Source organism: Condylura cristata, unplaced genomic scaffold (genome assembly GCF_000260355.1).
Source record: "Condylura cristata isolate star-nosed mole 26May11 unplaced genomic scaffold, ConCri1.0 scaffold00002, whole genome shotgun sequence".
Taxonomy (NCBI): Eukaryota; Metazoa; Chordata; class Mammalia; order Eulipotyphla; family Talpidae; genus Condylura; species Condylura cristata.
This window is the reverse complement of record NW_004567103.1, coordinates 7,814,802-7,827,528: the sequence shown is the minus strand read 5'-3', so window position 1 is coordinate 7,827,528 and position 12,727 is coordinate 7,814,802. Positions and strand designations below refer to the sequence as shown.

Here is a 12,727-nt window from a genome sequence, read left to right as displayed (position 1 = left end):
ACAACTCAATCGTTGTGATACTACCTCACGCAAGTACTGAGGATGGTGCCTCTATGTTGGGGACTGAGGCCGGCATCTGGCGTCTGTCAGCAGCCATAAAAAGGTGAAATGGAGTCCGGATAGAGAAAAACATTCAGGTTGCAAAAGGCATGTGGGAAGAACCCCCTTGCCCCCACCTTTTCCTTTTCCTCTTTCTTTTCTCGCCCATTTTCGCCCCTCGCGAGATCAACTGCCACCAAAACATGTTGCATTTCTATTGGCCTTCTCCCTTCCTGGCATCCCTCTCCTCCTGTATAAAGCTGAGATAAAACCCAATAAAGAGCTCTTTCTTTGTTCTGCTACACGCGTGTGACTGCTTCCTTTGTTCGCCGGACCTGGGGCCCCGACTCTCCGGCCTTGCTGGTCAAGGTCCCCCGCACCTCTACATGGAGGCACTTGGACTTATTTGCTGAGTATATGGAATGAATATACTCCGAAGACTAATTTAAATAAACAAATTTCTTGGTCACAGATAACTGATTTTAATGAGTGTGTTGATCCTTATTGGCTTCTCTTTCTGGCTACTTACTAATCAACCACTCCTCTGTCAAGATAGATAACTTAGCTGTAGTCTAAATTCACTATTGTATTAAAGTTTAGAGTTATTCTTTTCTAGGATTCTTACCATGCCTTCCTTCTTTTCTACAAATACACATTTTTCAAGCTTTTGGGTCAAAGGGTGGTTGTTTTTCTACTTCCTCTCTGTTGTCAGTATAATCATTAGTGTTGCCACTAATCCTTTCCTTGGAATTTTCTTCTTACTGTGACTAAAAACTCAGCAAACTTTATTTTTGCTGTAATTGGCATATTTATTTATTCAAAAATACTTATTTTTATTTATTTATGTGTAGAAGAACTGGGGTGTAGTCTAGTGGTGGGGGGGCTGAGAGGATTCACCAGAGACAGAGTGGAGAGCAGAACAGGCAGTTCTATTAAAATACACTGCGGGGGGGAACAGCAGGTGAGACAGGAGAGTTCTGCTGTGCCATGTGAGTTTGCTCCCTGGCTGGGGATAGAACTTGGGTCTCAGTGGCTGGTGATAGCTTGATAGTGCTGAGACTACCCACTGCATTACCAGGGAGGCTCCTATAATTAGCATTTTTGAATATTTTAGGTCATTCTTAACTGTCCCTGATTTTGCATTTAGATCAAAGAACTTAAGTCCATTCCACTTTTTAAAGTGATCTGTTCTTGTCACATAGATTTATTTTGTTTACTATTTTTACATGAAACATATACACCTTATGCTAGAAACTATAAAAGAATCAGTGCAGCCTATCACCTTCCAGGGGTGAGCATGGGCTATCCTTAATACTAACAATTATAAGGTCACCTTTGGGTTGTTTACCTTTAAGACATGCTTCACTGTTGTTGAGTCATTTGATTTCAAAAGACCAGTCACATTTTTAGCCAATTCCTCATGTATAGTTTTCTCCTTGTATGTCCTGGTCTTGAAGACAAACTGAAGAAAATCCAAAAGTTGAAAAAAATTAAACACTTTAAAAGCCAAAGCTCCAAAGCCATGTCAAATAAATAACGCAGATCTCAAAATCATTTGCACATGCTGGATTTTGTCATGAAATAAATGGAGATCCCATGATAAGTGTAATCCACACCTGCTCTGTTTTAGAACTTTGCACAGGTAAGACCTGGCTCATCTAAGCTCTCTTTGAAACTTTTTTTTGTGTGTGTCAGGAGAAATGGTCAGAGAGCAATTTAGCAGGTTTAAGGAAAGATGGAGGGCTTTGACCCACCTACTTGGGACAACTTTTCCCTTCTTCCTTCCACTGGTAACAGGTAGCATGGTGGCAATTCTTCATCCTGAAAGGGTAGAGCACCCACTCAAACAGCCAAGTGGGGAAGCAGGTGACTTCCAGAGGCTGGTAGGTGAGCTCCCCACAAGCCCATGGTCTACTGTCTCACACTGAGCCACAGCTACCAAAGTGTCCATGAACATTGGCCATAGATAAGGTAACAAATGCTGTTCACTTCTTTTTTCTCAAGAGATTGATTTTGGCAAGTGCCAGTTAGTGCATCCAATGGTTCACCTTTCACTATTTCTTCATATTTTTTAAGGATATCAGTCTTAATTTATGCACATGCATTTCAGATACAAAGTGTTTATTACTGGATTATAGTATTTTACTTATGAGTTGGATTTGCCTCAAGGAAGGTCATTTTGTTATGCTCACAAGTCAGCATTCAAGAGCAAAGGCAGGAGAGAAGCTACCTCAAAGCAGAGGCATATTTGCGTTTGGATCTATAATCATTTCTTTGCACTTCATAGCGTGTCAATATCCAAGTCATCCCAATGGGGCCTGATTTCTTCATGTTTATTGCAAAGGAGAAAGACAAAGCTAACAAATGCATAAAACTAAAATCAAGAAGTACAAGTTTCTCTCCTTGTGGATTTTAACTCATATGACGTTAATGTTGTCATCCACTAGCTAATTCCATGCACAGTTTGTTAGCCTCTAGGGCATTTCAATAGCCCTAATGTATATTTTTTCCTTTTTACATTTTGGTTACAACATGTCAGCACCATGAATTGCTGTAAACCATAGCACTTAGTTAGGTCAGCTTTAGATATATATCTTTGAAAAAGACATAGTGTATGTGTACATTTTGGATATTGTTGATGGGGTGAGTTAGCAGCACTTAGCACCACTGAACTTGAAATGGTGTTTCATTTATTTCTGAATAAATAAGAAAATTACTTTGAATATCACATCTTTCAAGAAAGTCAAAGAACATGCTTGTAAAAGCCTATCAGTTTTCATTAAACTCCTACTTGTAGGTAGAGCTTCATGTCTGTCTATCTATATGTCAAAAAATAATTTTTCCTACTGAGGGTAAAAAATACAAATCAGATTCCCTGGTCAAGATTGGACTGTCAGCTATATACTGTGACAGGAGTCCAATCATAGAATTGTAGAATTGGATGTTCATCTGGCCCAACTCATCTCACTCACAAAGGAGAAAAGTGAGGTTAATTTTTAGCTAAAAGTTCAAGTTAAGTATTTAACCTTGACTAGAGTCTAGTTTCACACATGCTATTTACTGTTGTTCCCAGAGTAAAATTCCAGTAAAATTTATTATTTTTGGATATAAAATATGTTATAAACAACCTCAGAGATTGTTATCAGCTGGAAATCCACATAGGTGTTCTGGATTTGAACAATTTCAAAGTGAACTAAATTGGTAGTTTCCTGTATGACAAAGTCAAATGGCCTCATCAGGATATTTCAGACATGGTGGTTGAAAATAAAGACCAACAGGATGCATTTATTTCCAGAACACCTTGCCAAAAACATCACAGGTAGAATTTGGGAGCTGATATAAGGGTCATATAGAAACTGGCCTCAGTTGTCACAAAACTAGTCATAGAACAGTGGGTTCTTGATGTAATTTTCAATGACTGCATCGGAACAAGGCAGGTTATACTTGTGTTAGAATGAAGATGTCTGTGTTAATGTGGTTTGACAAATTTTTTTCTCAGTTTCTTTGGTGACTGAAATGGACAACTGGGAGGTTAAATATTCTGTTGGTAATTCTGTGGAATGGTAAATCACCAATATCCTATAAAAGTAAGCTAAGTGCATGCTGAACAGAGAACAGACTGAAAAGGCATTTGTAGATAGAACTGGATTCTACAATCGAAATGTGGGTCATATTGGGAAATTACTGTAATTTGCTGACTATTTTTGTCATAAGGGTTATTTTAAACAAGGGCATATACCCATAGTTAGGTATTTGGATATATCACCTACAGCTAGATCATCTGACATCTGGCAGCTAGAAAATATAAAATATAAAACTGTAATGAAAAAATAAAACCCCAGCCGATGGCATTCCAGAGAGAAATTCCTAGTTATTTTCTTTAACAAGAGATTTTCTTTTCTTTTTTTGGTAAATCTCTAGCTCACTTATTTCTTTAGTCATTTTTCTAGACATCCACAGTATATGGATATATGTCTATTCAAAAATACTAGTGGAATATAGTTTTATTTAAAAAACGTCTCTCGCAAAAGGATTTAACCTATCGATAGAAAAAAAAAACAGAAATTGAGGTTCTTTGTATATTTCAATATAAAGTACTTTAACGCTATCTGGATGGGTTCTTTTCAGTCACGAAAATGACATTTAGGCATGAACCAGAATGTGCAAACATCATCCCAAGTTCAGTGGCATTAATTCACAGGCCAACTGGAAATGAGAATATAAACATGTCTGAGTAAACACTGGACAGAAGACGCTGAAAGCAGCAGTGCACACTGATGGAATGGGCTAGTGACTCATGCTGGAGGATAAAGGACTTAACATACCAGAGGCAGGTACAAATATACAGTAACTGGGAAAATGAAATAATGCCTGAGAAAACAATAAAAAGAGCTAAGAAAACATTACAGAAGAAACATAGAGCATTCAACAGGAAAAATCTTCCATCAATTGACAGAGGCATTTAATTTATTTGCAATATGGACTTCAAAAGGATGGCAACCTCTTCTTTCTCTTTCTTTGCCCTCTCTCCTCACATAAAAATTCACTGGCACATGTACATATTATTGACACATTTCTATATTTAAGTGCTACGTTCAGCCCGTCGATGCAAAGACCTAACTTTGCAGGTAGCTAAAGGGGATGCTGGATATGCTAGTGATGGCACCGTCTAGCCAAAGGGAGGAACTTCCCGCTACGGCAGACAGCAAACACGACAAGCCACGGTGCGAGGGGCTAAACTAACGTGCAAGCGGCAACTTCATACCTTGATGTATGACTGGATGGCGTGTTCCAGCTGTTCCTCGTGGCACTTAGCCACAATGTCCGTCAATACCCTGGAGAAACAAGCTGTTCAGTGCTCTTTCTAAGAAGGCAGGCAGCTCTCACTTGGCTTTTCTTTGGAGTGCTTGGTAAACTGAGTGCTCACTAGTTACTGAATGGATGAATTAACCAATTTCAGACACTTCTCCCCTTCTGGTCCCTTTGCACTGGGTTTTTAAAATCGGTGATACCGATCAGCCATTTCCAAACCAGAAATCTTTAAGCACTAAGATAGCAGTCACGTCTAACAGCTGCAATCACACATGGGAGATGTTTTACCCAAGCTGAATGTGCTATTCTTATCTGCACTTTTGCTAATATTGTTTTCTTGGAAAAGGGATCATTTTTGTACCTGATTAAAAGTAAGATCTTAAATGTCTAATTAATGATTACATTCCATTTTAAAAGGACTTGCCTTCTAGCCTATAGATACTTGTGGGAAGAGCAACGAGGTTGATGTGTAGGGTTTTGCTTTTTCTTTAACTGGGGCAGGGTTTCAAGTAGCAGTGGGTGCAAGGCTGGAGTTTTTCACTCAGTTAACACTCCAGTTACTCTGTGGTTGTAATATTTAGGAACATCTCAGCAATCTCTGGGCTGAAATATTCAAAACCTTGCTGGCACAGACTCACAAACTGATAGCGAAAGAGCATCAGCGGAAGGCCCATTGGAAACTTAATCTGGAGCCAACTGGTTGTTTCTGGAACTATTAGAGATATTTGAATTTTCCAGAGCTTTAGGCTTTCAAAGTGATGCTGAAGACTGATTCTGAAAAATGCTAATAATATGCTTGAGAGTCAGAAAGGGCCTAGAAACATTTCAAAATCAAGTGCATCATTTTTCCTTTTAGAATTCTAGGAGTAACATATTTTAGAATAAATATCAGGGAGGTATGATTCAATAATTCAAAACATCATTTCCATAAAGAGGACACTGGTTATCAGAATCACTAGATAGAGTAATAATGGTGTAAGAATGTGTGCAGCACAGACAGACTGAAGTGAGAATGGTTAGGAAATACTGGGTATTCTTCTTAAAAAGGCCTAATGGGGATGTGAGATGATACAGGCACTTGGAAGACAATTAGGCATTTTCTTAAAAAATAAACATGTAGATCTTATACATCCCAGAAATTGTATTTGTAGGCATTTATCCCACAAACATTAAAACTTATAAATCTTCCTCAAACTGGACATATCCAGATAGTCTTCAAGCTGTGATTTGTTAAACATACTTTGCTTTGAAAGACACTCAGAAATGAAAAGGAATGAACTATTGCCAGATGGAACCACCTCCATGAACTACCAAAGAATTATATGGAGTGAAGAAATCTAATTCCAAAAAAGGTTTCATACTTTTAAATATATATGGAGGTGCACATATGTATTTAATAATTTACTATATATTCACATATACCTGATGTACAATAATTTAGTATGATACATATATTTAAAATTCTTAAAATGACAACATTTTAGAGATAGAACAGATTAGCAGTTGTGAGAGATTATGGGGTGGGTGGGGATGAAAGGGTGACATGAGGGATCTGTGGATGGAAATTCTCTGTACCCTGATTCTTTTGATGCCAATGACAATATCTGGCTTGTGATGTTGTACTAAAGTTTTGCAAGATGTTACTGTTGGGATATACTGGGTATATCCCAGTATAGGGATCATACTGGGATAATAACACAGGGATCTCTATTATTTTTTACAACTGCATGTAAATCTTTAAGTAGCTAAAAGAATGCTTAATTAAAACACATAAAAATTTTAGAACAGATCCAAAACTTTCCTCTATGATAATAATGGAGGATGAGAGATAAGAATTCAAGAGTGTGAAGTATGTAAATCCGAGCTAAGGGTTAAATGAAGGCAAGCTTCTCCCAGTGTGCGCCTGGACAGTTAGAAGCCCGGCTTCATGCAACCACAGATTACCAGCCCGTGCACGGCTTGTGGGTGGGTACCTGGTCACAGTTGAACTGATTTCATCTTCCTCATTCTGTACCAGAACCTTGAAGAGCTGATTCAAGATGATAGGCAGAAAGCTCATGATTGCTTGAATCTTTTCCACATTCAATAAGCTCTGTAGTAAATTGGAGGGAAGAAAAAGGATACTAATTAGATGCAAAGCAAATTTGGCTGGCATTTTCAGAGCTTGAATATGAACATGGTAGCTCTCCTTTGTCTGGCCTTACTCTTCATTCTATCTAGCCTGGCACACAGACATGGGTAACATTGCAAGAGCAGGACATTTACTTAACATAAAATCAATTGATTCTGATTTTCAATCATTTTTATTTTGGAAAAGCTGATCTTTGCGTTATGTTGAATCAAAAGGCAGAAACTATTTAGGAATTGCAGATTAAAATTCTTTAATCTGAATCAATAAGGCATTTTCCGATCTTCCATAATTATTACCTCTCAGTTTGCTACTCAATGGCAAATGGAGAGGTCTCTGGCCCATTTCCACCCTGGAGACCATGGAAACACTGCTTGTCATATTACCTTACAAGAGCGGACGAAATTCGAGGTAGGTGACTGAGACAAATCTTTCTCTCTTTTTTGGCATTGTCGGAAAAACGCATTCACATGTGGATCCTGAAATAGACAGAAAGTGTTTATTTCTGATGCGACAGATGTTTTGCAGCCATTAAGGTGATGGAAGGCGCATTTGTGTAGGAGGGAGGCCTCGAAGCCAGAGCTACAAGGGTCACCTCCACGAGCCATGCCCAGGCTGAAGGCTCAGCCGCACCTCAAACCCACCTCCCTTCCCTCATGCTCACAGGCTCACTTTCCTGCCTGGTAGGATGACAATGGAGGAGAATCCTTCCCTTAACTCACTTTGGGTCTAAAATTGCCTTTGTTCAGCTTCCTGCTGATGCTTCTTCCATAGACTTTGGCCACTTTTTCTTACCTCATCTAAGCATACACAAAAATGCGTGCTGCATAATTTGCTCAGGGGGACTTTCAGATGCGTGATGCCCACGTAGGTAACAAATTAGGAAGCCCACGCTAACATCGCCTGATAAAAATGGGGGCTGACTGTGTCCGCCCACACTGATGTCAAAGTCCTAACCCTCAGAACCTCAGGACATAGCCACCTTTGGAGAAAGGACTTTAAAGATGTGATTCAGATAAAATGAGGCAGTTGAGGTGGTTCTAACCCAATAGGACCAATATCCACATACAAGAGGAAATCTGGAGAGCAGAGCATCACCAGAGGGAAGACAGTGAGGGCACAGCAAGAAAACAGCCATCTACACACCAAGGAGCAAAGTCTCGGAAAAGCCAGCCTGTCGACACCTGCGCCTTGGACAAACGCCCTTGCCACCTTCTCATTTTGGCTCCTCCTTCTGTGGCGCTGAGCTTGAACAAATGGGCATGGCCTCTTGAGGCGCTTCCAGAAGGGGGCACCTTGGCAATTCTCTACATTAGCGCTGTAGGTGGAGTCACACCCTCAGGATGTGAGATACAGAACTTGGGGAGGACACGTGTGGCTGTTTCCCGGCTGACGTGCTGTCAGGTCCAGAAAGTTCCCGGTCTGGTGCGGCTGAACCCAGATCAGTGTATGTTTGTGTGATATTCTTTGTTTCCCAGTTGTCGTTATGCTTCTGATTAGAAGCCATTTTTTTTTTTCCTCTTCACTATCATTTCCTTTATTCATGAATTCCACAAACTTTTCTTGAAAGCTGACGGGGCCAGAACCTTTGCATCAGAGCAGAGGCAGAGCAGAGGCAAGGGAGGCCTAGTCCTTTCCTCTAGAGACCTTCTGTGACACTAAGGAGACAGGCCCTACTTGGAGCGGGTTTCCAGATGCCCAGGTGATTACATTTGAGAGCACTCCAGGGAGAAGAGGTGCCCCCTGACCCCCGGAGAGAGACAAGACCACCCCTCCTGTCTGTGGGCCAGGGAACAGGGAGGGCTGCTCGAGGCACTGGCATCTGAGCTGAAGTCTGAAGGACAAAGGTGTTACAGGTGAGTGAGGTAGGCAGACAGGGAGAGACTGAGTGTCCAAGGAGCCCTGGGGGCTTTGGGAGGAACTAACGGATGGAGGCAGCTGAGAGGAACCCTGGCAGGTGGAAATTGAGGTGTTCTGTGATGAGGAAAGACTAATATTCTAATATTTGACGAGAATGGGGGAGGTAGAGATGGAGGATAATGGTGGGTCTTAGTGAGTGAGAGAGACCTCCTTTTTCATGAAAAGCAACTGAAGGGGGTGAAAGAAACTCAAGATCTTCTGAGACATGTGGAGAAAGATCCTTTCGTGGGACTGGGCCAGGGCTGCTGGCATCAGGGGAGAGATGGGGGAAGATTCATGGACATAGGACTGAGGAGGAGGACTCAATTTAGCTTGATGCATGAGGTGATTGGGAGAAATTCTGACCTCCTGAATGTGTGGTACCTGAATGATAGGATTTCCTTAGCAACCAGGTCTGGGTTGGGATAAAGGAATAGGCAGTAAAAACGTAGATACACACTGCATTGGAGAAAGGGCAATGTGTATTCAATGCACTTGACTCGCTTGGCAGTGAGTGCCTCTGCACCATGCAATTCCTCACATCGCATTCCACACAAGGGACGCGGCAAGTCCGTGAGCAGGGATGGTGATCACATTGTTTTGCTTTTGCATTTGTGAAGCATTTTCTCACTGAGTTTCTCATTTTGATCTTCCTACAAGCATAGCAATTTCACTGCTACCATTTTTTTCTAAGGAGGAAATAAGGACTCAGCAGTAAACACCTGGCCCAGAGTCACTGAGCAGAACTGGACAAAGTGCCCTCCATGCGGCCCTGGGCACCCCCTGGCCTCCCACTTGCGGATCGCTGGAAGGACTCGGCAGTAGACTGAGTTCCGAGGTACAGAGCCAAATATTTTGAACATTTCACATTTTAAGCAGTTGGCTGTCGTCATTGGAAGAAAACCACACTCCAAGAGCAGGGCCAGCAGGTTTGGCCTACAGTGTTATGCGCTGGGTGATTACGGGTGAGGACACCCTGTGGCTCCAAGGACATGCATGGTTGTATGGCAAACAGCTCCCTTTTCATGTCCTTGCTCTTGTGAACCCTTAGGAGATGGCACCTCCTTATTCCATTGGCTGCAAAAGACGCAGAGATTTCCAGACAACCAGCTCACCTGTGTATTCACTGTGGATACAACAAACGTTGATACTCTGAAGAGTGGTTTGCCACCGTCCACCCATTTAATGTCGCTCCCAACTTGCTGCGAAAAAAAAAAAAAAAAAGATTGTCACTCTCATTGTGGCAATTTGAGACAAAGAAACAAGCAGGCTATTTAGTTTGTATTCATTTTCCATACACATCTTACTTTACTCTCGAGAAGGAACCAAAAATGACACAAACACATTTTGCAGTATTTGTAAACGGGGCTGATGTCCTATGAAGGGCTCATTGTTGACAGATCATTTCTACTAACCATAAACTAAAGAAGATGCTTGAAATAGTGTAGGGACGCTTGTTTCATAACTACTGCGCATGACTACACGATGGTGGGTTAATTGAAACAACAGAAATCACTGACATTTTTCCCGCTTAAATTATACATCGGTAAATACCTTTCCACTTGCAGAATCTTGAAAGCTCAAATAGTTAGGAGGCAGGCTGGTTGCTACTGGGATATTGTACTCTTGAGAAGCTATCTGATCGTGTTTCATCAGAGGAAGCCAAGCATACCCAACTGTGCAAACAAACAACAAAGCAAACTTTTGAGTACAAACCTCCATGTTGAAGAGTGAAAGTAAAGCTATTTGTTATTTATGAACACAAAACTTCACTAAAAAATTAATAATTCAGGGCTTTCAAAATACAGTTCAGTGCACACCCAAAAGATGATGTGTAAACTATCTCAGGTGGACCCCATCAGTACCTGATGTTTCCAGAGCCTCCTTCTTTTTGGCATTTGCTTTTGCATTTATGTCACATGTGACATGATAAAAAGAAAACAAAATATGGTGTTTCTCATGGAGTTGTGTTGGCAGCTCAATTTTTACCTGTTGTGAAAGAGAGATTAATTGGTCTGAGAACCAAATCATTTGCTCAGGGCAGGGACAGAGAAAGCAGATGCACCTTAATCTTCTAAAAAGACTTGAACCGAAATCTAGGTCCACGCTGAACAGTTAGTGCAACATGCTTTGATTTAATTCTCAAAGAATGCTATTCCTGCTGGCTTGGCTGTCATATGCCACATGCTGGTGTTTGCACGTTAATGTGGTGGATGATGATAACTTAGAAGACCTAGGCAATTCTAAGTTAAGCAAATCATTCTGCCAGAGCATGGATCAGATACACTCACTTGCATGCAAACACACACACACAGATGCGACTGCAGAAAGTAAATAAGACACAGATTGAGAACCCATCACCAAGGGACATAACTGGGCAAACAGTAAGTCTGTACCTCCCACAGCCTGTGAGGACGATGTGTGAGCATTTTGTGGGACTGATGAGAAATGCGGGACCTTAGAAATGACCCCAGACGTCTGGAATCCGATTCTGCATGCTAATAAGAAGTTACCACGCTGATTCATGTGCACATTGTTGAGAAATATGGTGGAAGAAATGAAGAAACTAGCATGGAATTTATCCCTTTAAAAAATAACACGAAAATGTATATAATGTGTTCATGTGGTGACCATGTGATGGACCATTTTGTGAAGAGTTCATGCTGCAATTATATAAATAGTGCTTCTGAATAAACATAAATGTGACACAGGCTGAGGGTGTTTTTAGTGAGGCGCATTCTACTCCATGTTCTTGGAAAGAAATGACTTGCAATCCTCAACATTACATGCTTTTCATTTTCAAGCTTCTGCCACATGTGCTACTGAATTCTCTCAACAGCCCTGTGAAGTCGGATGATTCACTGAGGACCACAGCCAGAGAAGTGAAGGGACTTCGAGTCACTAGGAGTATGGAGTATGCTTTTGTCAGTAAGAATCTTCTGGAACATGGCTCATGTCTTCTGATAGCCATTTCACATGGGAATCCCAGGATGCCATTCAGGTGAACTGTATCCAAATCAAGGCAGCTACTCAAGCGCAGCTACTACATAGTTTCCAGAAAAGTTAAGTCCAATAAGGTGAAAGAAGGCTTGCAAAGTATCTACCAGCGGATGCATTAAATCTCTGTGCATGCAGTCAGCCAATTTATTTTCACTTTGTTACAAAGAAGGACTTGTTAAGGTATTTTTCAAAGCATCTTGCTGGAACAGCATATCAACATCACCTGCAAATCTGTCAGAAAAGCAAGTTTTCGGGTCCCATCCTAGACATATGAGAACCCACAATCTGGGGTGGGTTCCAGGCATCATCAGAGTATTTTCACAAGCCTTCTGGGAAATTCTGATGAGTAGTAAATACTGAGGTATTCAGAATTCAAAGGGTTTATACACATCCCTACCTTATCTTTATATCCAGTGTGCTAACCTGGCAGTGAAATCTGGTATATTTGAAAACATACACAACCACACAACAGAAGGAGAAGTTGTTTTTCTTAGCCAAGGTAAAGAGTGCATGAGATGCAAAAGGTACTCAAGAATTCCAGTTAACTGAATTTTGATACAAACAATCTTCACTTACTGAGTGCTACAAATATTTAACATCACACTGTAACTATGCCTGGGAAGAATTCTGGCCCATTTTTGTAGTTCATGTAGTCATTGCTTGCAATAACAATAAGAAACCAAAACCTTAGTTTTGAATCTGCACTGTAGGGTTCATGGGTTGTTGGTTATTATATGTGCTGCTCTGGGAAAGCGCCTGGCTTTTACTAGTGTTCTGGAAGCACATGGGAGAAAGGGAGACTAAAAGCCAGAGTGAGGAGTGAGAACATCCTTTTCATAAATATTTGAT

General features: G+C 40.9%; 1 protein-coding gene across 8 annotated transcripts in view; it reads right to left on the bottom strand.

The window, feature by feature from the left end:
* The window catches only part of DOCK10 (dedicator of cytokinesis 10), a 187,203-nt gene that overhangs the window by 53,736 nt on the left and 120,740 nt on the right, over positions 1-12,727 (bottom strand). For all 8 annotated transcript variants that reach the window (XM_012727609.1, XM_012727593.1, XM_012727583.1 and 5 more), the window contains 7 exons: positions 10,744-10,867; positions 10,433-10,554; positions 9,994-10,080; positions 7,366-7,458; positions 6,825-6,943; positions 4,805-4,874; positions 1,388-1,501 (listed from right to left, as the gene is read on the bottom strand). In XM_012727609.1, coding sequence (XP_012583063.1) covers positions 1,388-1,501; positions 4,805-4,874; positions 6,825-6,943; positions 7,366-7,458; positions 9,994-10,080; positions 10,433-10,554; positions 10,744-10,867 — 729 coding nt within the window. The remainder of the gene's footprint in view (positions 1-1,387; positions 1,502-4,804; positions 4,875-6,824; positions 6,944-7,365; positions 7,459-9,993; positions 10,081-10,432; positions 10,555-10,743; positions 10,868-12,727) is intronic.